The following is a 24359-nucleotide window of genomic DNA, read 5'->3' as shown; positions in this document are numbered from 1 at the left end:
TGTATAAGTAGAACCATTGTACCGGCTTGTAACCCTGTTCCTCATCCCAGGACTGACTGCCTGGGATGAGGTGCTACAAATGTGTGTATTCAAGTGTTGTACATCAGAATGCATAATGGGATGTTTTGCTGGTGATGCTGGTGACTCAATAGAGTATATAGTACTGTGAAATCCTAAATAAATGGAAATATAGGCCTACCGTTAGCTAATAAACGTTTGTTTTGCAACGTCTCGTGTGAGCAATGCTGTGGCTGTTTCAAACACAACGTCTTCCCTTAATGAGAAATAACTTCAAGATTAATGACAAAATTGCTATGGTTTCAAAATGAAGGCAGTACTTATGTGTGACCTCATGATGTACAAGCTTTGCCAAAGAGAGGGCAGAACTTCAAAATATACTGTAGAGGGAGCTTAGTTTCCGTTGCATGATATTGATGTTGCTTATCAATTCTTCGACATCCTTTTCCATGTTAATTGCCCTTGTCTTTGTGGTGGTTCTTCTTGTAATGTTGTTCAAATTCTGGCTTCAGGGAATATGAACTGATGTACACAGCTCATAGGAAGAAGATTACGAAAATGTTGTTATATTACAGTAAAGAGAGAAAAAAATATATATAACATGGGCTATCAGGTTTTAAAACAGGGTAATCTCCCTATCTGGTCAAAATATAGTACAAAAAAGATTGCTTATCACATGTTTATTTCAATCCAAACATTAAGTTGAAGAACATAAATACAAGTTCAATGTGCAAAATGGACAAAACAAGACTTGTAGCTCCACACTATGTGGCTCACTTCTGACTAGAGAGAGGGGTAATGGTCGTCAGTATTAACTATGGCACATCCTGTTTTGTTGGTAGAGACAACTGTAATAGACCCTAAGGTTTCAGATGCTAAGTACTACCCTGGTCATAAAGTACATTAAGTCACAGCATGTACCAATACAACAAAATTGAATGGAGAAACTGGAATGTTGACAATACAGGGCCGTAATACATAATAACACATTTAGAAGTGACATCACAATTAGGGACAGCAAGCCCTCTCGACTTACCAGAAACCCTGCAGTTGCTTTCATCAGGAGCACAGGAACAATTGAAGTTGTTGTAAAGTCTGTATTTGTATTTTTATTTAAAGAAAACATGGTAACACTTTACAATATGGGTACATTAATTAACCATTGATTAGTATAACAATGGTTAATGCAGTGATAAGCATTAACTAACAAAAAAAAGTAATCTAGTAATCATTAACTAATGGTGTTCATGTTTACTAATAGTGTTCTTGTTGACTAAGGTAATGGTGTTCATTTTAGTAAGGTTTTATTTTATGTTGTTGGTTAACTGTGCTAATGCTATACAATAATGCTTGTTACTGCATTTACTAATGTAAATTAATAATTAATGGATTTACCCTTATTAAAGTGTTACCTAAAACATACAGAAACAGATACACAAACGGATATCAATCATCAACATTTAAAATATGCAGAAGCTGACTACAAATCCTTTTGTATTAGTCAAGCAATGGTCCTTCTCGTAATTCATTACTTCATTGTATGCAATCCTCAGAGATCTCTTGAAACAGAGTTTCAGCTGGTTGGTCAATGTTCCAACCGATCCAAAATGCAACAGTCCAAAATGATCATTACACAGTACGCACTCAGTGTTTAACCATTCAACAGTTCATTGTAGCAAAAATAAACAAAGAAAGACCATCACATTTTTGTAGATATAGTGTTTTGAAAAAATAGGACACCTTGGAACGGTCGACATTGGCCTCATTAGATTGTCTTTCACGTACCAATATTATACTTTATGTTCTAGCCTTATCAATATACATCAAAAATACTATTTATTGTCTCTGTATAGGTGGGGTTCTGTACACAAACACATATTTATATATATATATATATATATATATATGTATATATATATATATATATATATATATATATTTATTTTTAATTTTTTATATATATATATTTTATACATCAGTTCCTTCTTTCATCATAAAACACTAGATCTGTAATGAGCTTCAATACAGGAGTTCTGAACGCCATGCTAAGCCTCTTGTGTTGTACAGCCCATCATTCAGCTGCAGTCATTAAATCAGATATACCACTGAATGATTGTTTAAGTCGATTAGACGTAACTCAAGAGGAAAGCGGAACTTGCAATTGTTAATCAGTGAATAAATGAATGTGTATAACGTAATCAAAATGCTGTCATAGGCTTAAATATATTGTAATAGCTTTCCCAAAGGCAAAATGCATAAATCCTAATGTAAACTGTCTTCTAATTATTATTGTTATTCCTTTATTATTTTAAAGGAGAAAAAGTTTAAGCTAATAACTTCACAAAGAGTTGGAAATGTCAACATGCTTCTTTCATTACTACATGAAGCATATAAGGGTGACAGACAGCAACAGTGCATATTTAGTTATCTCTATCATTATGTTACGATTAACCGAGTGTGGAAAAAGAGCTTTAAGACCAGGTTATGGTTGTGTAGTTTAGAATAAAAGTTAATGCAAGTTTCCTCACATATCGTCAAACAGCCTCATTTAAATTTAAATCACGCTGTCCAAACAGGATGGTCCAAAGTCTGAACATACAGTGTGAATTTTTGTTTTGGCAAGTCACGTTTTATTGCACACACACAACACATGCACACACACACAGTCACACACACACAGTCACACACACACACACAGTCACACACACACACAGGCACACGCACACACACACACACACACACACACACACACACACACACACACACACACACACACACACACACACACACACACACACACACACACACACACACACACACACACACACCCACACACCAGGTCAGGCCTAGCTCTAACAGGACTGAAATGACAACATTAGATCTGAGGAAGGGAGATAGAGAGAGTAAGAGCAACAGAACAAAGGTTTGGTTTATTTGTCGGTCTACGCAATATTCACACACATCTTTTACACATCCGTTATTAACTATTAGAATCTTTCTTTTGCAAAAAGGCAAAAAGAGACGTTGATAGAGTTGTTTGGGGGTCAATGTCCATTTGATGTGATTCCCAAATAAAATAATTACTCTTTAGAAGAGACAAACAATAAACCTCTGCGTTGAATTATTTGCGTTGTCCTCAACCGACAACAGTACTTATTCATGATGGCGGTCCTGTGCGGTCGCCTGAAGGTTAGAGGTCAATAATTTCACTGCTGACGCTGGCTGAGTCGTCCTGTCGGCTCACCTCCAGGTAACTCCGCGACGCCCCCTGCCTCCCAGGCCTCCCAGGCCTGCCGGGCCGGCCGCCCACGCCCTCCGAGTCTGGTGTGATGAAGGGCCGCGTGTCGTCGCCGCCCTCCTCCCCCAGGTGCCCCGTGGAGGTCCTGGAGGGACGCAGTGACACCGGACAGGACACCGAGGAGGGCACGCTCCCCACGGCCCCCCCGCCCCCCCACCGGTGACCCTGGTGGGACGGAGTCGGCGGGGCCGTCACCTGCCTGCTGGGGACGCTGCTGATGATGCTGCCCCCGAGCGGCATGGAAGACTCTGTATCGCTGCTCTCAGACAGCATCTGGGGATCGCTGTTCCTGCGGAGCCAGGGGCCCTGGCTGTTCCCCGAGCCTGGGGACGGGGCCGGGGAGGGCGTGGCGAAGGGCAGGAAGAGGCTCCCTCCCCCCAGCAGGTGCTCCCTGTGAAGGGCCGCGTCGATGCTGCGGGTCAGATCGATGGGAGAGGGCGGCCTCAGGTCAAACTCGTACAGGGAGACCCCCGTGTCCTTGTCCGTGTCCAGGCTGCCGCTGAGGGAGCGCTGGGGGGGGCGGCCCAGCGCCTGCAGTCTCAGCAGGGATCCCGTGGAGCCGTCGGACATGCCCCGCTCCGCAGACACACCCCGCTGGTTGCGCCCACGGTTGCTGTCTTTGACGCAGCGCTGCTGAGCACTGGCTAGCTCGTGGTTCTGGTTCCGGATCAGACTCTTGCTGATGTCAGCGCCAGGCCGCTCCTGTCCAGCCCAATTATTAGGCAATTCCCCAGGCCCACCCCCACCCCCCCCACCGCCTCCTCCTCTCCCAACCCCATTACTGTCAGACTTCTTGTAGGGCTTTCCCTTCAGGCTCTGCACGATCTTGGACCAGCAGGTGTGCTTGTTAGTGGTGGGTGCAGAATGGCAAGGGGATGTCTGTTCCCCTGCTGTTCCATCTCCAGCTCCTCCTTCGTCCCTTCCCTGAGCGCCCTCGGGCTTCCAGAACACCCAGGAGGCCAGCAGCAGCAGAGAGAACCCCCAGGCCAGCTCCAGCAGCCGGGCCCAGAAATGCACGAGCCACCAGCACCAAGTGAAGTGCTTCGAGTTCCTCAGGAGTCCGTAGAGCCAAACGGTGGCATAGACGTGTAGACCACAACACAGCGCCCCCAACAGGGCGCACACAGCCAGCACTCTGCCCAGGATCAGCCCTGTCCTCCTGCTTCCAGTCCAGGCCGTCCTCCCGGCTTCCTCCACACCTCCCGGAATAGGTGGAGCCGGGCAGCGGATACGCGGGAAGACATAGCAGAGGAAGCCCAGGCAGACGATGAGGCCCCAGCCCAGGGAGAGGACCTGCAGGGTGACGGGCACCACGGGGGACAGAGCAGGGGAGAGCAGGTCAGCAGCCAGCAGCAGGGTGCACTGCAGCACGGCCAACACGGCCACCAGAGGAGGGCGCTCCAAGGGCGCGGGGAGCACGCTCACTGCCGCCACCCTCAGGGCGAGCAGAGCCATGGCGGCCTGCGCCCACACCAACATGTGCAGCGGCAGGTTGTACAGGGCGATCACCGCCGCGCGAGGCAGCGAGTGCCGCGTGCCGTACGGATCGAGGAGAAAGAAAGCCGCCCGGATCCCTCCCACCAGGAGGAGGAGGGCGTTGGCCAGAACCAGGGCCCCCCGGTGAGGGCAGTCCGTGCCGGGGGACAGCATGAGGCCCAGGGCGGCTCCAGCTAAAAGAAGGAGGAAGAGGCTGGCGGAGCCGTAGACGTGGAGGTCCCAGGCGAAGGCCAGCGTACGCTTCAGGTCGTCCCAGTGGAGACGCGTGCTGTTAGGGGAGGAAATGATGCTGGGAGATGGGGTGGGATTGGCAGGTGGAGCAGTGGGAGCTTGATGGCGGTGCACAGGTGCCACAGAGCGATTCCTCTGAACGATATCAGGCTGGTGGATGGGGTCAAAGCTTCCTCGGCCAACTGTCCCGAAAGTAGTAGCAGTGATGGAAGTCATCACTAGAAAAAAGGAGAAGATATTTTACGTTTGTTATTTTAAGTATAATGCCGTAATAATAATATTATATATACAGCATAGAATACAAGCAATTAAAGCATTTGCAATAGCAATGCAAGTGAAATCTGTGGATTGCAATGAAAATAAAAGGCCACTAGAGGGAAATAGTTCACTACTAGGCAATAGGTAAAAAGTGTTAGCCGTAATTATGTGGCAATTGTAGAACAAATTAGTAACACACAAAAACTCACACAGCTGTTAATGTAATCATATAGCATGACACCTGAATTGCCTTCTCAAATTGGTATATTTTATGATTTTATTTTCGTAATATTTTTTTCCACCTAAGGAAAAGGTAAACACATATCTTTATTTAATAAAATTAATCTAAAGTCTTCTTGACAAACTCATATTCCCAAAAAAGACAGCATAACCTCTCGTTCATAATAGTGTGAAATAATTGTATCAAATGATGAGGAATGAGGCTTTCTGTATTATATAAACACAGTGACATACTATATAGATATAAATAGACGTTAGTACCATATGGGGCATTTCACATGGAAAAATAAAACAATGTGATGCGTGCCACATGGAGTAAAGCAAGCAGAAGAGCAATTGTCTGAAGCACTCCACCTTATCCTCGGCTATAAAGTTGATGGAGCGGCACTACACTGTAATCACAAGGCTATTCATCACTAACCCTATTGCCCGACGGCTAATGTGACATAATAGGTAAGAGATCTATGACAAACCTTAACAAAACTATCATCAGTGAGGATGACCATAATCTATGGTGATTTATCAGGGCATGCACAAATCCAAAAAAATAGTATAAGTAACACAGGGAACATGGATGCTGCCAGCTCCAATCCAAAGCTCTTAAATCTACGACTACTACTACTACTACTACTAAAACCTTTTAGTGCGATGAATGGCCTTTTAAGCTGTCACATGGACATATGCCACATTCCGGCATGGCCAAGACATCCTGGTTGTATCCCACACCCAAAACCTTTTCCCAACCTTTAATTGGGAAATTAGTTCTCCTTTTGAGCATTTCTGTTTATTAAATCTCTATGTCCCGGTTCTTCCATATTGGGGTAAAATGTTTGATTTAAAAGTATATTGTTTATGTTAATTAAGTATGATTAGCAGTTTATAGCTGATCAAAATTATACATTACAGGAAGCCGATTTTGCTGTTATTCCGTTCACTTTTACTCCTTCCCGACACCGCAATTCCAACAAATGTGTTCCTGCAATAACGTTAAGCCCCACATGGGCCCAGAGAGTGCCGCCATTACCCACGCCCATGCACACATTGATATACAACATTCCCACGTCTCATAACTCCTCACCACCACCAGACTTTATAGAGCAACACAGAAACACAGAAACAGCCCAGATGTCCTGATCACATTTCACAGCTGTGTACACTTACCCCTACCCTTGAGCTTTTACTTTTTAAGGAATACATGGCCATGTGCAAAAGGTATGCACACTATCACGCGCACACACACACACACACACACACACACACACACACACACACACACACACACACACACACACACACACACACACACACACACACACACACACACACACACACACACACACACACACACACACACACACCTTTAAATGTACTAACTCATACAGACATATAAACCAAAGGGGTAACGCAAAAAACACATGTGGGTCATTGATGTTGGTCATTAACAGGACAACCTCCCAAATTGCCCTACAGTCTGTAAATCTTGAGAGCTGTGGATTGATCCAACAGGGTTGAAAGAGTTTTGTACCTCCACAGTTTAAAGCCAACTGGCGGCATCTATTAAATGTTTCATCTTTTTACTTTCCTTCTGAACACACCCTTCCTTTCACTCTATACCTCTTTTCTGCGGTCGCGTTTGTTTTGTCTCTTTTGGCTTTGAATTGATTCCAGCCAAGCTCTTTCTGCATTAGCACCTCTTCTATCCCTATCGAGCCATTCGCCTCTCCCCCTGGACTGTTTAACCCCCTCTCATGTCTCACCCACACACCTACCACCAAAGTTTCCATCCAACCCTCCCCTACTTGTCTCGGCCCTGTACTGCCTTTGAGGCTTTCCAGGTTGTACTGGACTGGTGCAAAAATTCAAAAATCCAGCTGTGAAAATAATTCCACACAAACATATCTACAGGGAAAATCTGTCAAGATTGCGAAACCAGCCGTTGCTACTGAAAGATATCCATGAGGTATTACCTGTCTTGACTGTTGTCAGGGCTGTGTGTGTGGATTCTGTTGTTGCTTTTGTTGGAGGCGGACTAGTTGTTTTGGAGGATGTCTGCGTTGCTTCCTGGATAATATCATTAGTTTTTGATGCAGTTATGGTCGTTTTCTCCTGTGTGATGGCCTCGGGTGTTGGATTGGTCTGGCTATGGGCAGGAACCAGAGTCCCTACTGCCACTGGGTGCTTAAAGAGAGGGGTTATTGCTGGTCTGACTGTCGCATAATCTTTTGTGGTCCCTTTAGTTCTGTTTGGGGTTGGAATGTTGAATGCTGTGAGATCACATAAGAGAAGGAAGAGATGGCATGGTTATGACATTGTTTAATGCAGTGAAACCCATATCGAATTATTAGAGCTAATATGCACTTTTGATTCACCATAAAATAAACGTTTGAATCACCTGATAACGTCCCAGTCTGAGGACTGGTTGGCTTCATTGTGGGTGGGAACGCCACCCGGATCTTCGGTGATGGGGTGGTGGAGATGCTAGTCCTAGTTGTCAGGGGCAACAGGCGGGGTTCCTCAGTCTGGTTGGCGTCCGTCAGCGGCTTTACATTTGCATTTTCAGGCGACAAACCTCCCACGGCCGTAGACTGCGCCTCCGGCCAGAACCTGCTTACTTCGTTGCCAACGGTCACCGAAGAAACGAGTGGCTCCCCTCTCAAGAGGAGCGTTGTTGGTGAACTGACTGAGCCCACCTCCTGCCCATCATTATTTCTCCCGTTCCCCACTCTGCCATCCTTTACCAGCTCCGACCCTGCAGAGTCAATCACTTCATTTAAGGGCGTGGAGATCACAGTCGGGCGGGGCCCTTTTGTCCACGCCTCCCTCGTTGAGGATGCTCTGCTGAGGCCCATGCTGGCGGCGTCGGTCCTTGGTCTGGAGCCAGTTGGCCGAGCACGGACCGGCCTGCTGCTGAGGTTCATGCTGGATAGGGTAGATATGGAAAAAGTGTCTGAGTGTATAGTGGGGTCTGGCAGTCTTTGCCCTTCTGATAAGTCCTTCGTGCTATCCGACATCGCTGCTGTGTGTGGCATTTGAGGGGTCGCAGACTTCTCCCGCATTGGACGTCTGACAGGCACATCGCTGCGACCCCTGGGAGGGAAGGAGAGCCGCACAGTCTGGTTCAGGGGAAGCGGCGAGGGGTCGCCTGCCGGGGGGTCGAGGAGACCAAAGGACCCGGTGATGACTTGGGCAGGTAAAGGGTGTATGAAGAGGAGGAGGAGGAGGGTGAGGGAGGTGAAGGTAACGAAAACAGCCATGGCCTGCGTGTGGACGTCTGGTCCTCTAAAAGGTCCCTCTGGCTGGCTCTTCTATCCGACAAACAATCATCTTCCCACTGGACCCCTGGTGAGAAACACAATAAAGCACAGGTTATAACGTGAGTCAACGGGTAAGATTTTCTTTTAACAGTTAAGTCACGGGCAGCAATGGGTCAAGTACATGAAGTAGGTGAATTGGGTTATGTTCCCCTTAAATCCCCATTTACAATCCGTAGTGACATCCAATTGCGGGTGTATTTACATCCTACTTCCCTCCATACGGTTATGTATAGCATGAATCAGAGGTGGTGTTGATATGGGGCTGGGCGGGAATAGGCTGGGGGCTTATTCCGGACCTGCAGCGCTGCTGAGTCAGAGGGCAGGTCACCGATACTCCTCAAGGCCTCGGCCGCACAGCACCGCCAGACACGCTGGGTGTGGTGGGGTGTATGGTTACACACACACGTACACGCTTCCTTCTCGGCTGCTCAACACTCAGGACCTCTAAACGGACCATGGCTACAGATGGTTTCAATCAGCCATGGCAGATGGTGTACTGCGTTCCTTCCGTACCTCTGTCTGTAATAGAGTGCACTTTTGATGACCATCAGTTTCACTCCCTCTCTGTTTTCCTTTATCTTAAGCTACATTATTCCAAGCAGTCTGCCAGTTTTCCCCTCCAAGTTATCTTCCAGCTGTATGAATCTGACAGCTGCAACATTAAGTGTTTGGAAAACCTGTTTTCACAGACACAGCATTAGCCACAAGGCTTTGAGTATTACACAACCCCCATGAGTCACGCAACAAAAACTGCAGGCGGAATGACCCACGCACCTTGTATGGCCTTCCTGTCAATAAAGACCCCAAACTCGTCCACTGACCCATTTTACATTTGCCATCCCCACCTCAGGCCTTGTTTGTGAGTCAACGGGTGGCGAGAGACGGCTCCGAGCGCCAGGAAGAATGGCTCACACCATGTATCGAAACCTCAGCCTGAAACATGAGGAGGACGAGGAACCAAGAAGGATATCGTCAACACTCAACCTATGGGACAGTTCATTCTACCGCTGGCGACTCACCTGAGACGCAACGCAGTTTTACGTTAACGGCTACATCTACTGACTACACCCGAATGCGTTATAAAGTTTGTCTCCCACTAGTTCAACCTGACCGGGTGTGTGAGTTTGCATACGGGAACAATGTGTACAAAAGGGGCTGGAGCACAAAGGAAAAGGTCACGGCGCATGTGTTAGCATTTCAATTGAGATGTTCAGCATCAAACACACAGCCTAGGTTTTCTAGTGGTTTTGCCCAGCACTTATTAAAATTATATTTTAACTCTGCTTCATTTTGTTACATGAATTATATTGGGGCTCATTAAAACAAAGCTCTTTCAACATGCAACCTATTTTCAGACAAACGGACGGTTTGTTCCTATTAGTACAGAGATACTGCAACTAATGGAGGAGAAAGATATGATCAGCGGAGACATCACAGTGATTTAGTGGACAAGAGTGTAGCGGGACACGCGATGGGGCAAGGAATCCGGCGGCGAGGGAGGGGTCGAAGAAAGGTAAGACAATATGACTGACACTGGAGCACTGAAGGAGAGAGTACGATAAAAAAAACATGGACGAGACCCTGGAAGGTTTGCAGCAGAAACGCTGGAGGATGGAATGCGTGCAGTGGCAAGTCGCTGGTGAGGCTGACTCATCATAAACACAATCCGCGTCATGCAAGGAGGAGGAAAGAGCTGGAGGGAAAGAACACGCTTTCATAGCGTGGTTTTTATTATTTCTTCCCTGATACGGTGGTCTCACAAGTCAAACCAGAGCTACTTAAACCCAGCCCGCCTCTCTTATCAGTAAATGTTAACTAGCAGGTGCATCTGTGTTCTGTCATAACAATGGGGATGTTGAGAAACGTTTCTTGGCAAACAGAATGTTTCTCAACTGATCCCTTCTCAGCATGTGTTTATGTGTGTGTGTGTGTGTGTGTGTGTGTGTGTGTGTGTGTGTGTGTGTGTGTGTGTGTGTGTGTGTGTGTGTGTGTGTGTGTGTGTGTGTGTGTTTTTGTGCGCACGCATGTCTTTGGAGAATCTCTGTTTGTTTAGCATTAATGAGACTCAACGGCTGTCTGGCCACAAACCGCTTGTGAGCATAAAGGAGCACCTCACTGCTTGTTTTGAATCCCCGTCAACACTAATCTCATCGCTCCCCTCTGTCAACCCACCCACACACACACCCACACCCGCACCCACCCAAACACACTCATTTAAACGGGGTGTGCACAAATAAACTACAGGGTTTCCAACTTCAGAGATTTTGGGATTAAGGTCGAGAAGCCTCTTTAATGACCACACTCATGTTGTTGTGAGACAAACATGAATACACAACTAAAGGTTAGCTTCAGTGTAATGGTAATCTAAGGAGACCATAGTGAAGCTTCATCGTTTCCCTTTGTCACTCTGGGCTCTAACTGGAGTCAGAGCATCTCTAGAGCGGGCTACAGAGAGCAGATGGGCGCACACAGTGTGTATTTTTATCATGTTCGACCCTTGGGGGCAAAACGGACACATCCCTTTGTGTATTAGATTTCAATTGGGGTGTGCATGCGTGTGTGTGTGTGTGTGTGTGTGTGTGTGTGTGTGTGTGTGTGTGTGTGTGTGTGTGTGTGTGTGTGTGTGTGTGTGTGTGTGTGTGTGTGTGTGTGTGTGTGTGTGTGTGTGTGTGTGTGTGTCTGTGAGTTGGATGGGTGGATGTCGTCACTTTCTCACTCACAAGAAGTCCTTTATCCACAGCAGGAAATGCCTGAGGGGAAAACCTCCACCAGTGTGCAGCAGACGTCCATCTAGAGATTAGCCACTATAGATATGGTCACATGACGCACTCCTACTACTGCAGCATCTGCTGCTGAACCATTAATCAGTGCCCTGGTGATGTCATGTCTCAACTAGTGTATTACCACGACCAGCTTATTCAGACTCACATATTCCGATCGTTCATCCCACTGAGGGGGTTTACCCAACAGAAGGTAACATGGGAGCGGTAACGCTTTGCAAGACACTTTTTCTTCCCTCCCTTTTTTTGCCCCCCATTCGCTGCCAGATTCCGGATAGTCTGGCAGTCTGAAGTTTCCATACATATACCGGAATATTTTTCGGGGACAGACGTACGCCTGTTTGAAGCGAGAGGGCTCTGTGAGATCCGTCCATGACCAAGAGCAAACTACATGATCATAGTCTGACCGTTTCAAGCAATGGTGTGTCTGTCAGCATTATGTATACCGTGATACGGTACACGAGTACAGAGTTGTAATTTCCTGTTTACATTGTAAATGTACCCTTGTAAATTTCACTCTTGTTGACTGTTTAGCATGCGGTGCAATAACATGCACAATGTCAAAGGGGACGTGCATGGAGGGGGATCTTGAATGTCAGATGAAGTCATGGCAGAGCAGAACAGCAGGGCCGCTCCTAAGGGAACCGAGGCACTGGCCAAGGGTAGGAACAGAGCATGCCATGCAGAACCGGTTCCATGGGGAAAAACCCTGATGACTTTTAAATGTGGGAGAAAAGGTAAAACCAGTGGGAATGAAAGCAGAACAAAAGAAGTGGTGAAAGGGGCTCTCTTCCAAGGAGAGACAAGGGATGGGACTGCTGCAGCGACAGCTAAGATAGAGCGGCATACAAGAATAGATAGCGAGAGAGAGAGAGAGAGAGAGAGAGAGAGAGAGAGAGAGAGAGAGAGAGAGAGAGAGAGAGAGAGAGAGAGAGAGAGAGAGAGAGAGAGAGAGAGAGAGATGGGGGACTGAAATAGCCTAGTAGAAAAGTGTGCGTCATGACGAAGGAGTACTGCACAATCCACTGCATGAATCCATAGTCCAGCAGAGCTGTTTAACTATTACTGCGTTCCCCTTCGCACACAAACCACCCAAATCGGCTGTAGCATAGACTGCCGTTGGACTGCACCCTGCAAGAGAGAGGGAACACTGTGTGGCAGAGATGGATGTGTGTGACTCTTGTCTGCATGGGAGCGAGTGTGTGCTTGTGGTCGTGTTGGTATTTGTGCAGTCTGGGCGTTGAGTCGGGGGGCTGGTGGGGTGGCAAGGGAGGGGGGCGTTCGGGTATGACTGTTGAACATTCCAATCCACACCATTTAGAAATCAAGCATGCAGCATTCATTGGCACATTTCAAATGATGAGCCCTCATCAAAATCACAACTGGAACATTAGCTTACAACCACAAATTCATACAATGCTTAGATCAGGTGATAGTTATGTAAATACATGCCAATAAATGTTATTCCAATGTGGCTAACACATTGAGCTCTCTTCTGGGGGTCTTCATACACCAGACTTATTAGCCCTGAGGTCAAACCAACGCCTGTTGTAGACCACTTCTCTCAGAAGGTCCGGCCCCCAGGGGGTTATAACTCTGACTGGTGGAATAGCTGACCACACAGCGTGGTCAGCTGACCTGAAGAGAGACCAATCAGAGGCCTTGTTGATCTCCAAGGGAGGCTGGATGTCCGCGGTGGAGGTGCTATGACTAACATCTTTATCTGATTGTCTGTGTTAAGGCAGTTCAAAGATCAAGAGCCAGAGTTCTGCTTCACAGTCATCTTGAGGGATTTTAACAACATCATCGTCAATGGAACCTTGGCTTCCATTAACAAAATCAGAAAACACGCACAAACACACACACACACACACACACACACACACACACACACACACACACACACACACACACACACACACACACACACACACACACACACACACACACACACAAAATCTTTCCTTGATCGGTAGGCTATGAAAATTAAAATAAAACTCAGGTCTCTCAGCTGAGATGTGGAAATGTAGGCTACACTATATAAGACTGAATAAATTACATTCACAATATATTTTGCTAGCGTTAAGAGGCTAACAGGCTGTTGGTGGCGATGACAACAGGTCGTTTTGCAGGTGTTACGATGTTATGATTAAAAACCGAACCTCTAACATGATAACTCTCTGGGGTTGTGACAATCGTGGTAATTTGTGCATGTATACACTGCAAATGCAGGTAAATGGTATTTTCCCCCATTAGCCAATGACTGTTTTTTCCGCCCGATGTGTTGACTCTACCACACTCAAGGAAGGCCTCACTTAATCTTTCTGCTGTTTCACAATGTTTGGACCTGAAGGGTCTAACCGATATCTTGGCTGTCTTTTCATTGAAAATCCAAGCAAGTTTTGGTTTTTTAAACCTATCCACACAGGAATGTCATCTGTTTAGGCCCTAAGAGCATTTTCAGATGGCTGAATAAGCACCCAAATATATTGTATTTACGTAAGCTTAATTGATTGCCTAAATATGTGACAGTTGTGGAACTAATTAACTGGCACAGGAGATAATCCCTGGTATTTCCTCCATTTTACTAAATCTCCTGGAATTTAAAGTGCCTGTGCCTGTGGTTTGAGAAGTAATGATGAGAAACAGGTGAAAACTAATTGTCTACGCCCCCCACACACACTCTACCCTGAAGCAGAGGCCTTCAGGGCAATCTCATAAAAATGCAATAAACAGAAACGTTACCCACGTGCTAAGATTACAGACAATGGGGAAACATTAGCGGGTAATGGACCCTGGGAACAACTTGTTGCTCTTTTATAGACTCCGCAACCCCACACCAGTATTACCCCCATCCCGTCTGGCGCATAGCCTCTCTCTGGAGAATGCATTTGTCCAACATCACACTATGTGTGACCGGACCATAAAACACTAAACAGCAGTGTGGCCGCATCTTGGCTTTGTCTTGCCGCAGTTCTGAGCGGCGGTTAATCGTTATCAGCAGATATGAAAACCCCTCCGTAGCAACCGTGGTGAAGTTAGTTTGAAGTTGGATATTCGACGGATATTCGGCCATTCATTTCCTATGGAAAATTACTTTTTGCTCAATAGCTTCCGAGTTATAGGACCCAGAGGCCCCAGACCAATGTTGACCTGTCCTACTATGTGGTACTAACAACACACACCTCACTAAAAAATAATATTTTGCTCCTCCTATTTTATTTAAATATTTTAAGAATCCCATTCATTTCCTATGGGAAATTGCTTTTTGCTCAATAGCTTCCGAGTTATAGGACCCAGAGGCCCCAGACCAATGTTGACCTGTCCTACTATGTGGTACTAACAACACACACCTCACTAAAAATTAATATTTTGCTCCTCCTATTTTATTTAAATATTTTAAGAATCCCATTCATTTCCTATGGAAGACGGCTTTTTGCTCAATAGCTTCCGAGTTATGGGACCCAGAGGCCCCAGACCAATTTAGACCTGTTCTACTATGTGGTACTAACAACACACACCTCACTAAAAATTAATATTTTGCTCCTCCTATTTTATTTAAATATTTTAAGAATCCCATTCATTTCCTATGGGAAATTGCATTTTGCTCAATAGCTTCCGAGTTATAGGACCCAGAGGCCCCAGACCAATGTTGACCTGTCCTACTATGTGGTACTAACAACACACACCTCACTAAAAAATAATATTTTGCTCCTATTTTATTTAAATATTTTAAGAATCCCATTCATTTCCTATGGGAAATTGCTTTTTGCTCAATAGCTTCCGAGTTATAGGACCCAGAGGCCCCAGACCAATGTTGACCTGTCCTACTATGTGGTACTAACACACACCTCACTAAAAAATAATATTTTGCTCCTCCTATTTTATTTAAATATTTTAAGAATCCCATTCATTTCCTATGGGAAATTGCTTTTTGCTCAATAGCTTCCGAGTTATAGGACCCAGAGGCCCCAGACCAATGTTGACCTGTCCTACTATGTGGTACTAACAACACACACCTCACTAAAAATTAATATTTTGCTCCTCCTATTTTATTTAAATATTTTAAGAATCCCATTCATTTCCTATGGGAAATTGCTTTTTGCTCAATAGCTTCCGAGTTATAGGACCCAGAGGCCCCAGACCAATGTTGACCTGTCCTACTATGTGGTACTAACAACACACACCTCACTAAAAAATAATATTTTGCTCCTCCTATTTTATTTAAATATTTTAAGAATCCCATTCATTTCCTATGGAAGACGGCTTTTTGCTCAATAGCTTCCGAGTTATGGGACCATGAGGCCCCAGACCAATTTAGACCTGTTCTACTATGTGGTACTAACAACACACACCTCACTAAAAATTAATATTTTGCTCCTCCTATTTTATTTAAATATTTTAAGAATCCCATTCATTTCCTATGGAAGACGGCTTTTTGCTCAATAGCTTCCGAGTTATGGGACCCAGAGGCCCCAGACCAATTTAGACCGGTTCTACTATGTGGTACTAACAACACACACCTCACTGAAAAATAATATTTTGCTCCTCCTATTTTATTTAAATATTTTAAGAATCCCAATCATTTCCTATGGGAAATTGCTTTTTGCTCAATAGCTTCCGAGTTATAGGACCCAGAGGCCCCAGACCAATGTTCACCTGTTCTACTATGTGGTACTAACAACACACACCTCACTAAAAATTAATATTTTGCACCTCCTATTTAATTTAAATATTTTAAGAATCCCATTCATTTCCAATGGGAAATTGCTTTTTGCTCAATAGCTTCCGAGTTATAGGAGCCAGTGGCCCCAGACCAATGTTGACCTGTCCTACTATGTGGTACTAACAACACACACCTCACTAAAAATTTATATTTTGCTCCTCCTATTTTATTTAAATATTTTAAGAATCCCATTCATTTCCTATGGGAAATTGCATTTTGCTCAATAGCTTCCGAGTTATAGGACCCAGAGGCCCCAGACCAATGTTGACCTGTCCTACTATGTGGTACTAACAACACACACCTCACTAAAAAATTATATTTTGCTCCTCCTATTTTATTTAAATATTTTAAGAATCCCATTCATTTCCTATGGAAAACGGCTTTTTGCTCAATAGCTTCTGAGTTATGGGACCCAGAGGCCCAGACCAATTTAGACATGTTCTACTATGTGGTACTAACAACACACACCTCACTAAAAATTAATATTTTGCTCCTCCTATTTTATTTAAATATTTTAAGAATCCCATTCATTTCCTATGGGAAATTGCATTTTGCTCAATAGCTTCCGAGTTATAGGACCCAGAGGCCCCAGACCAATGTTGACCTGTCCTACTATGTGGTACTAACAACACACACCTCACTAAAAATTAATATTTTGCTCCTCCTATTTTATTTAAATATTTTAAGAATCCCATTCATTTCCTATGGAAAACGGCTTTTTGCTCAATAGCTTCTGAGTTATGGGACCCAGAGGCCCCAGACCAATTTAGACATGTTCTACTATGTGGTACGAACAACACACACCTCCCTAAAAATTAATATTTTGCTCCTCCAGAAACCCAGAAACCCCAGACCAATGCAGACCAACACAGCCTGACTCCGAGAACATCAAATACCGACTGTTGGCCAAGGCACTTGAACGTCGGTGGCTGACGGGAAAGGTACCCTTCGGCGTAGTCTGCAGACGGAAATGGGGTGCTCCAGCAGCCGATTCACTCCTGTATTAACCCGACTACGTCTCCAATAGACGCTGTGAGCATCTCTCCTATTGGATGTTTTTTTGGATATTTTTCTGTGAAAATGGCGGAAATACTTTTTATTCTGGGTGGGTAAGATATTTATGCATAGTTACACTATTAAAATTGTTTACGTAAAAATTTTAGTGAGCGTTCCGCAGCATTGAGAAGAGCTGGAATAAATAAATAAATATGTTTATATATTTATTTATTATATACGGAGACCACCAGACTTCCTCGAAGCAACGAGAATGGTCTATTAAATTCAAAATGGGATTTAAGGGATACAGTGCCATACGGTCCATCGCCATACGTCAATATGAATTAAATTCATAGAATTTACGAGTCGATGGTCAATGGTCGGATACAGATCTTGTTATAACGACAATTGAATAAAAGCTATGGTCTACTTATAATATTATAACAAAATAATTGTACATTTAATTATTTATATAATATATATTTTAATATTTAATTAATTAAATACAATAACGTCTGTAAACATGTGCCATGCCTAGGTTTTTTGGCCTTTTCTTTTCAATGGGCCTGCGTCCACGTCACGTAACTCTCATGGTTGCTATGTCAGCCCCCTCTGCTCCTTACATGGCTCCAAACCACGTGGGCGGCAACGGAGCTGCCGTCAATTATGTTGTTTTTGTCATAGGGTCCGCTGTTTAGGAAATAGACAGATTTTCCAAGGTTTCCTTCGAAAGGCACCTTGGAATATGTATCTATTCCCTGCAGTTTAGACATAATTAATACAACATTGGTCAACATTGGTCTGGGGCCTCTGGGTCCCATAACTCGGAAGCTATTGAGCAAAAAGCCGTCTTCCATAGGAAATGAATGGGATTCTTAAAATATTTAAATAAAATAGGAGGAGCAAAATATTAATTTTTAGTGAGGTGTGTGTTGTTAGTACCACATAGTAGAACAGGTCTAAATTGGTCTGGGGCCTCTGGGTCCCATAACTCGGAAGCTATTGAGCAAAAAGCCGTCTTCCATAGGAAATTAATGGGATTCTTAAAATATTTAAATAAAATAGGAGGAGCAAAATATTAATTTTTAGTGAGGTGTGTGTTGTTAGTACCACATAGTAGAACAGGTCTAAATTGGTCTGGGGCCTCTGGGTCACATAACTCGGAAGCTATTGAGCAAAAAGCCGTCTTCCATAGGAAATGAATGGGATTCTTAAAATATTTAAATAAAATAGGAGGAGCAAAATATTAATTTTTAGTGAGGTGTGTGTTGTTAGTACCACATAGTAGGACAGGTCAACATTGGTCTGGGGCCACTGGCTCCCATAACTCGGAAGCTATTGAGCAAAAAGCCGTCTATAGGAAATGAATGGGATTCTTAAAATATTTAAATAAAATAGGAGGTGCAGAATATTATTTTTTAGTGAGGTGTGTGTTGTTAGTACCACATAGTAGAACAGGTCTAAATTGGTCTGGGGCCTCTGGGTCCCATAACTAGGAAGCTATTGAGCAAAAAGCCGTCTTCCATAGGAAATGAATGGGATTCTTAAAATATTTAAATAAAATAGGAGGAGCAAAATATAAATTTTTAGTGAGGTGTGTGTTGTTAGTACCACATAGTAGAACAGGTCTAAATTGGTCTGGGGCCTCTGGGTCCCATAACTAGGAAGCTATTGAGCAAAAAGCCGTCTTCCATAGGAAATGAATGGGATTCTTAAAATATTTAAATAAAATAGGAGGAGCAAAATATTAATTTTTAGTGAGGTGTGTGTTGTTAGTACCACATAGTAGAACAGGTCAACATTGGTCTGGGGCCTCTGGGTCCTATAACTCGGAAGCTATTGAGCAAAAAGCAATTTCCCATAGGAAATGAATGGGATTCTTAAAATATTTAAATAAAATAGGAGGAGCAAAATATTATTTTTTAGTGAGGTGTGTGTTGTTAGTACCACATAGTAGAACAGGTCTAAATTGGTCTGGGGCCTCTGGGTCACATAACTCGGAAGCTATTGAGCAAAAAGCCGTCTTCCATAGGAAATGAATGGGATTCTTAAAATATTTAAATAAAATAGGAGGAGCAAAATATTAATTTTTAGTGAGGTGTGTGTTGTTAGTACCACATAGTAGGACAGGTCAACATTGGTCTGGGGCCACTGGCTCCCATAACTCGGAAGCTATTGAGCAAAAAGCCGTCTATAGGAAATGAATGGGATTCTTAAAATATTTAAATAAAATAGGAGGTGCAGAATATTATTTTTTAGTGAGGTGTGTGTTGTTAGTACCACATAGTAGAACAGGTCTAAATTGGTCTGGGGCCTCTGGGTCCCATAACTAGGAAGCTATTGAGCAAAAAGCCGTCTTCCATAGGAAATGAATGGGATTCTTAAAATATTTAAATAAAATAGGAGGAGCAAAATATAAATTTTTAGTGAGGTGTGTGTTGTTAGTACCACATAGTAGAACAGGTCTAAATTGGTCTGGGGCCTCTGGGTCCCATAACTAGGAAGCTATTGAGCAAAAAGCCGTCTTCCATAGGAAATGAATGGGATTCTTAAAATATTTAAATAAAATAGGAGGAGCAAAATATTAATTTTTAGTGAGGTGTGTGTTGTTAGTACCACATAGTAGAACAGGTCAACATTGGTCTGGGGCCTCTGGGTCCTATAACTCGGAAGCTATTGAGCAAAAAGCAATTTCCCATAGGAAATGAATGGGATTCTTAAAATATTTAAATAAAATAGGAGGAGCAAAATATTATTTTTTAGTGAGGTGTGTGTTGTTAGTACCACATAGTAGAACAGGTCTAAATTGGTCTGGGGCCTCTGGGTCCCATAACTCGGAAGCTATTGAGCAAAAAGCCGTCTTCCATAGGAAATGAATGGGATTCTTAAAATATTTAAATAAAATAGGAGGAGCAAAATATTAATTTTTAGTGAGGTGTGTGTTGTTAGTACCACATAGTAGAACAGGTCTAAATTGGTCTGGGGCCTCTGGGTCCCATAACTCGGAAGCTATTGAGCAAAAAGCAATTTCCCATAGGAAATGAATGGGATTCTTAAAATATTTAAATAAAATAGGAGGAGCAAAATATACATTTTTAGTGAGGTGTGTGTTGTTAGTACCACATAGTAGGACAGGTCAACATTGGTCTGGGGCCTCTGGGTCCTATAACTCGGAAGCTATTGAGCAAAAAGCAATTTCCCATAGGAAATGAATGGGATTCTTAAAATATTTAAATAAAATAGGAGGAGCAAAATATTATTTTTTAGTGAGGTGTGTGTTGTTAGTACCACATAGTAGGACAGGTCAACATTGGTCTGGGGCCTCTGGGTCCTATAACTCGGAAGCTATTGAGCAAAAAGCCGTCTTCCATAGGAAATTAATGGGATTCTTAAAATATTTAAATAAAATAGGAGGAGCAAAATATTAATTTTTAGTGAGGTGTGTGTTGTTAGTACCACATAGTAGAACAGGTCTAAATTGGTCTGGGGCCTCTGGGTCACATAACTCGGAAGCTATTGAGCAAAAAGCCGTCTTCCATAGGAAATGAATGGGATTCTTAAAATATTTAAATAAAATAGGAGGAGCAAAATATTAATTTTTAGTGAGGTGTGTGTTGTTAGTACCACATAGTAGGACAGGTCAACATTGGTCTGGGGCCACTGGCTCCCATAACTCGGAAGCTATTGAGCAAAAAGCCGTCTATAGGAAATGAATGGGATTCTTAAAATATTTAAATAAAATAGGAGGTGCAGAATATTATTTTTTAGTGAGGTGTGTGTTGTTAGTACCACATAGTAGAACAGGTCTAAATTGGTCTGGGGCCTCTGGGTCCCATAACTAGGAAGCTATTGAGCAAAAAGCCGTCTTCCATAGGAAATGAATGGGATTCTTAAAATATTTAAATAAAATAGGAGGAGCAAAATATAAATTTTTAGTGAGGTGTGTGTTGTTAGTACCACATAGTAGAACAGGTCTAAATTGGTCTGGGGCCTCTGGGTCCCATAACTAGGAAGCTATTGAGCAAAAAGCCGTCTTCCATAGGAAATGAATGGGATTCTTAAAATATTTAAATAAAATAGGAGGAGCAAAATATTAATTTTTAGTGAGGTGTGTGTTGTTAGTACCACATAGTAGAACAGGTCAACATTGGTCTGGGGCCTCTGGGTCCTATAACTCGGAAGCTATTGAGCAAAAAGCAATTTCCCATAGGAAATGAATGGGATTCTTAAAATATTTAAATAAAATAGGAGGAGCAAAATATTATTTTTTAGTGAGGTGTGTGTTGTTAGTACCACATAGTAGAACAGGTCTAAATTGGTCTGGGGCCTCTGGGTCACATAACTCGGAAGCTATTGAGCAAAAAGCCGTCTTCCATAGGAAATGAATGGGATTCTTAAAATATTTAAATAAAATAGGAGGAGCAAAATATTAATTTTTAGTGAGGTGTGTGTTGTTAGTACCACATAGTAGGACAGGTCAACATTGGTCTGGGGCCACTGGCTCCCATAACTCGGAAGCTATTGAGCAAAAAGCCGTCTATAGGAAATGAATGGGATTCTTAAAATATTTAAATAAAATAGGAGGTGCAGAATATTATTTTTTAGTGAGGTGTGTGTTGTTAGTACCACATAGTAGAACAGGTCTAAATTGGTCTGGGGCCTCTGGGTCCCATAACTAGGAAGCTATTGAGCAAAAAGCCGTCTTCCATAGGAAATGAATGGGATTCTTAAAATATTTAAATAAAATAGGAGGAGCAAAATATTAATTTTTAGTGAGGTGTGTGTTGTTAGTACCACATAGTAGAACAGGTCTAAATTGGTCTGGGGCCTCTGGGTCCCATAACTAGGAAGCTATTGAGCAAAAAGCCGTCTTCCATAGGAAATGAATGGGATTCTTAAAATATTTAAATAAAATAGGAGGAGCAAAATATTAATTTTTAGTGAGGTGTGTGTTGTTAGTACCACATAGTAGAACAGGTCAACATTGGTCTGGGGCCTCTGGGTCCTATAACTCGGAAGCTATTGAGCAAAAAGCAATTTCCCATAGGAAATGAATGGGATTCTTAAAATATTTAAATAAAATAGGAGGAGCAAAATATTATTTTTTAGTGAGGTGTGTGTTGTTAGTACCACATAGTAGAACAGGTCTAAATTGGTCTGGGGCCTCTGGGTCCCATAACTCGGAAGCTATTGAGCAAAAAGCCGTCTTCCATAGGAAATGAATGGGATTCTTAAAATATTTAAATAAAATAGGAGGAGCAAAATATTAATTTTTAGTGAGGTGTGTGTTGTTAGTACCACATAGTAGAACAGGTCTAAATTGGTCTGGGGCCTCTGGGTCCCATAACTCGGAAGCTATTGAGCAAAAAGCAATTTCCCATAGGAAATGAATGGGATTCTTAAAATATTTAAATAAAATAGGAGGAGCAAAATATACATTTTTAGTGAGGTGTGTGTTGTTAGTACCACATAGTAGGACAGGTCAACATTGGTCTGGGGCCTCTGGGTCCTATAACTCGGAAGCTATTGAGCAAAAAGCAATTTCCCATAGGAAATGAATGGGATTCTTAAAATATTTAAATAAAATAGGAGGAGCAAAATATTATTTTTTAGTGAGGTGTGTGTTGTTAGTACCACATAGTAGAACAGGTCTAAATTGGTCTGGGGCCTCTGGGTCCCATAACTCGGAAGCTATTGAGCAAAAAGCCGTCTTCCATAGGAAATGAATGGGATTCTTAAAATATTTAAATAAAATAGGAGGAGCAAAATATTAATTTTTAGTGAGGTGTGTGTTGTTAGTACCACATAGTAGGACAGGTCAACATTGGTCTGGGGCCTCTGGGTCCTATAACTCGGAAGCTATTGAGCAAAAAGCAATTTCCCATAGGAAATGAATGGGATTCTTAAAATATTTAAATAAAATAGGAGGAGCAAAATATTAATTTTTAGTGAGGTGTGTGTTGTTAGTACCACATAGTAGGACAGGTCAACATTGGTCTGGGGCCTCTGGGTCCTATTAATCGGAAGCTATTGAGCAAAAAGCAATTTCCCATAGGAAATGAATGGGATTCTTAAAATATTTAAATAAAATAGGAGGAGCAAAATATTAATTTTTAGTGAGGTGTCTGTTGTTAGTACCACATAGTAGGACAGGTGAACATTGGTCTGGGGCCTCTGGGTCCTATAACTCGGAAGCTATTGAGCAAAAAGCAATTTCCCATAGGAAATGAATGGGATTCTTAAAATATTTAAATAAAATAGGAGGAGCAAAATATTAATTTTTAGTGAGGTGTGTGTTGTTAGTACCACATAGTAGGACAGGTCAACATTGGTCTGGGGCCACTGGCTCCTATAACTCGGAAGCTATTGAGCAAAAAGCAATTTCCCATAGGAAATGAATGGCCGAATATCTGTCGAATATCCAACTTCAAACTAACTTCACCACGGTTCCGTAGCAAGCTATTCCATGCAGATGAATGCCCCAAACCGCAAATATGTCACTATTGAATAGAAAATTGCCAACGGATAAAACATTACCACACAGTGCATTTCAATTTTGCGGAACAATTAGATAGCTATCAGCTAAATATTATGCAATCCACAGCGAACAGTGCAGGTAAACGAGACGTTGTTCATCGCACGTTGGGCTGGTATTCCCCACAGTTCCATCTCTATTATTGATTATGATCAACTATTAACGACCTACCTCCAGTTATATCTTCTCAGGTGATGTCGTCTGCGTCATGGAAGAGGTATTAGGACATATCTCATCGACTGTGAAGGTAAATGGGATTTGTTCAGATGTGAAGGCATCGCAGAATACCGTGGACCAGGAATGCACCTCGCAGGGTTCTGACGACATCGACTACCAGGTCCTCCTGTTACTTGGCAACTCTCTTAAAACAGAATCACATTTGGAGACGCATGCCTCTCCACACTGCTCAGCCATCTACCTCACTATCCCTCCCACTCCCTCTTGCCCAACCTGTGTGTGTGTGTGT

At 43.1% G+C, this 24359-nt stretch overlaps 1 protein-coding gene across 2 annotated transcripts; it reads right to left on the bottom strand.

The window, feature by feature from the left end:
• Positions 1–264: 264 nt before the first annotated feature.
• On the bottom strand, positions 265–24330 carry LOC130384173 (proline-rich transmembrane protein 3-like). Of its 2 annotated transcripts, XM_056592274.1 has the most exons (5): positions 24065–24330; positions 9702–9789; positions 7935–8881; positions 7510–7806; positions 265–5262 (listed from the first exon to the last, which is right to left on the bottom strand). In XM_056592274.1, exons 3-5 carry the CDS (start codon positions 8794–8796, stop codon positions 3209–3211), a joined length of 3213 nt encoding a protein of 1070 aa, XP_056448249.1. In that variant the 5' UTR covers positions 8797–8881; positions 9702–9789; positions 24065–24330; the 3' UTR covers positions 265–3208. The 2 variants fall into 2 exon arrangements, with proteins under 2 accessions (XP_056448249.1, XP_056448241.1); XM_056592266.1 differs by lacking the exon at positions 9702–9789.
• Between the last annotated feature and the right edge of the window lie 29 nt (positions 24331–24359).

This window comes from Gadus chalcogrammus, chromosome 1 (assembly GCF_026213295.1).
Source record: "Gadus chalcogrammus isolate NIFS_2021 chromosome 1, NIFS_Gcha_1.0, whole genome shotgun sequence".
NCBI lineage: Eukaryota > Metazoa > Chordata > Actinopteri > Gadiformes > Gadidae > Gadus > Gadus chalcogrammus.
This window is presented reverse-complemented; position numbering and strand designations above follow the sequence as displayed.

Bases quoted from the DNA above. Each gene is read 5' to 3' on its own strand.
- LOC130384173 (XM_056592274.1), bottom strand. From the start codon at position 8,796: ATGGCTGTTTTCGTTACCTTCACCTCCCTCACCCTCCTCCTCCTCCTC. The intron at 7,807-7,934 runs GTGATTCAAACG...GTGATCTCACAG, and splicing joins TCAGACTGGGACGTTATCAG to CATTCAACATTCCAACCCCA. The intron at 5,263-7,509 runs GTAATACCTCAT...CCTTTTTTCTAG, and splicing joins CCTGACAACAGTCAAGACAG to TGATGACTTCCATCACTGCT.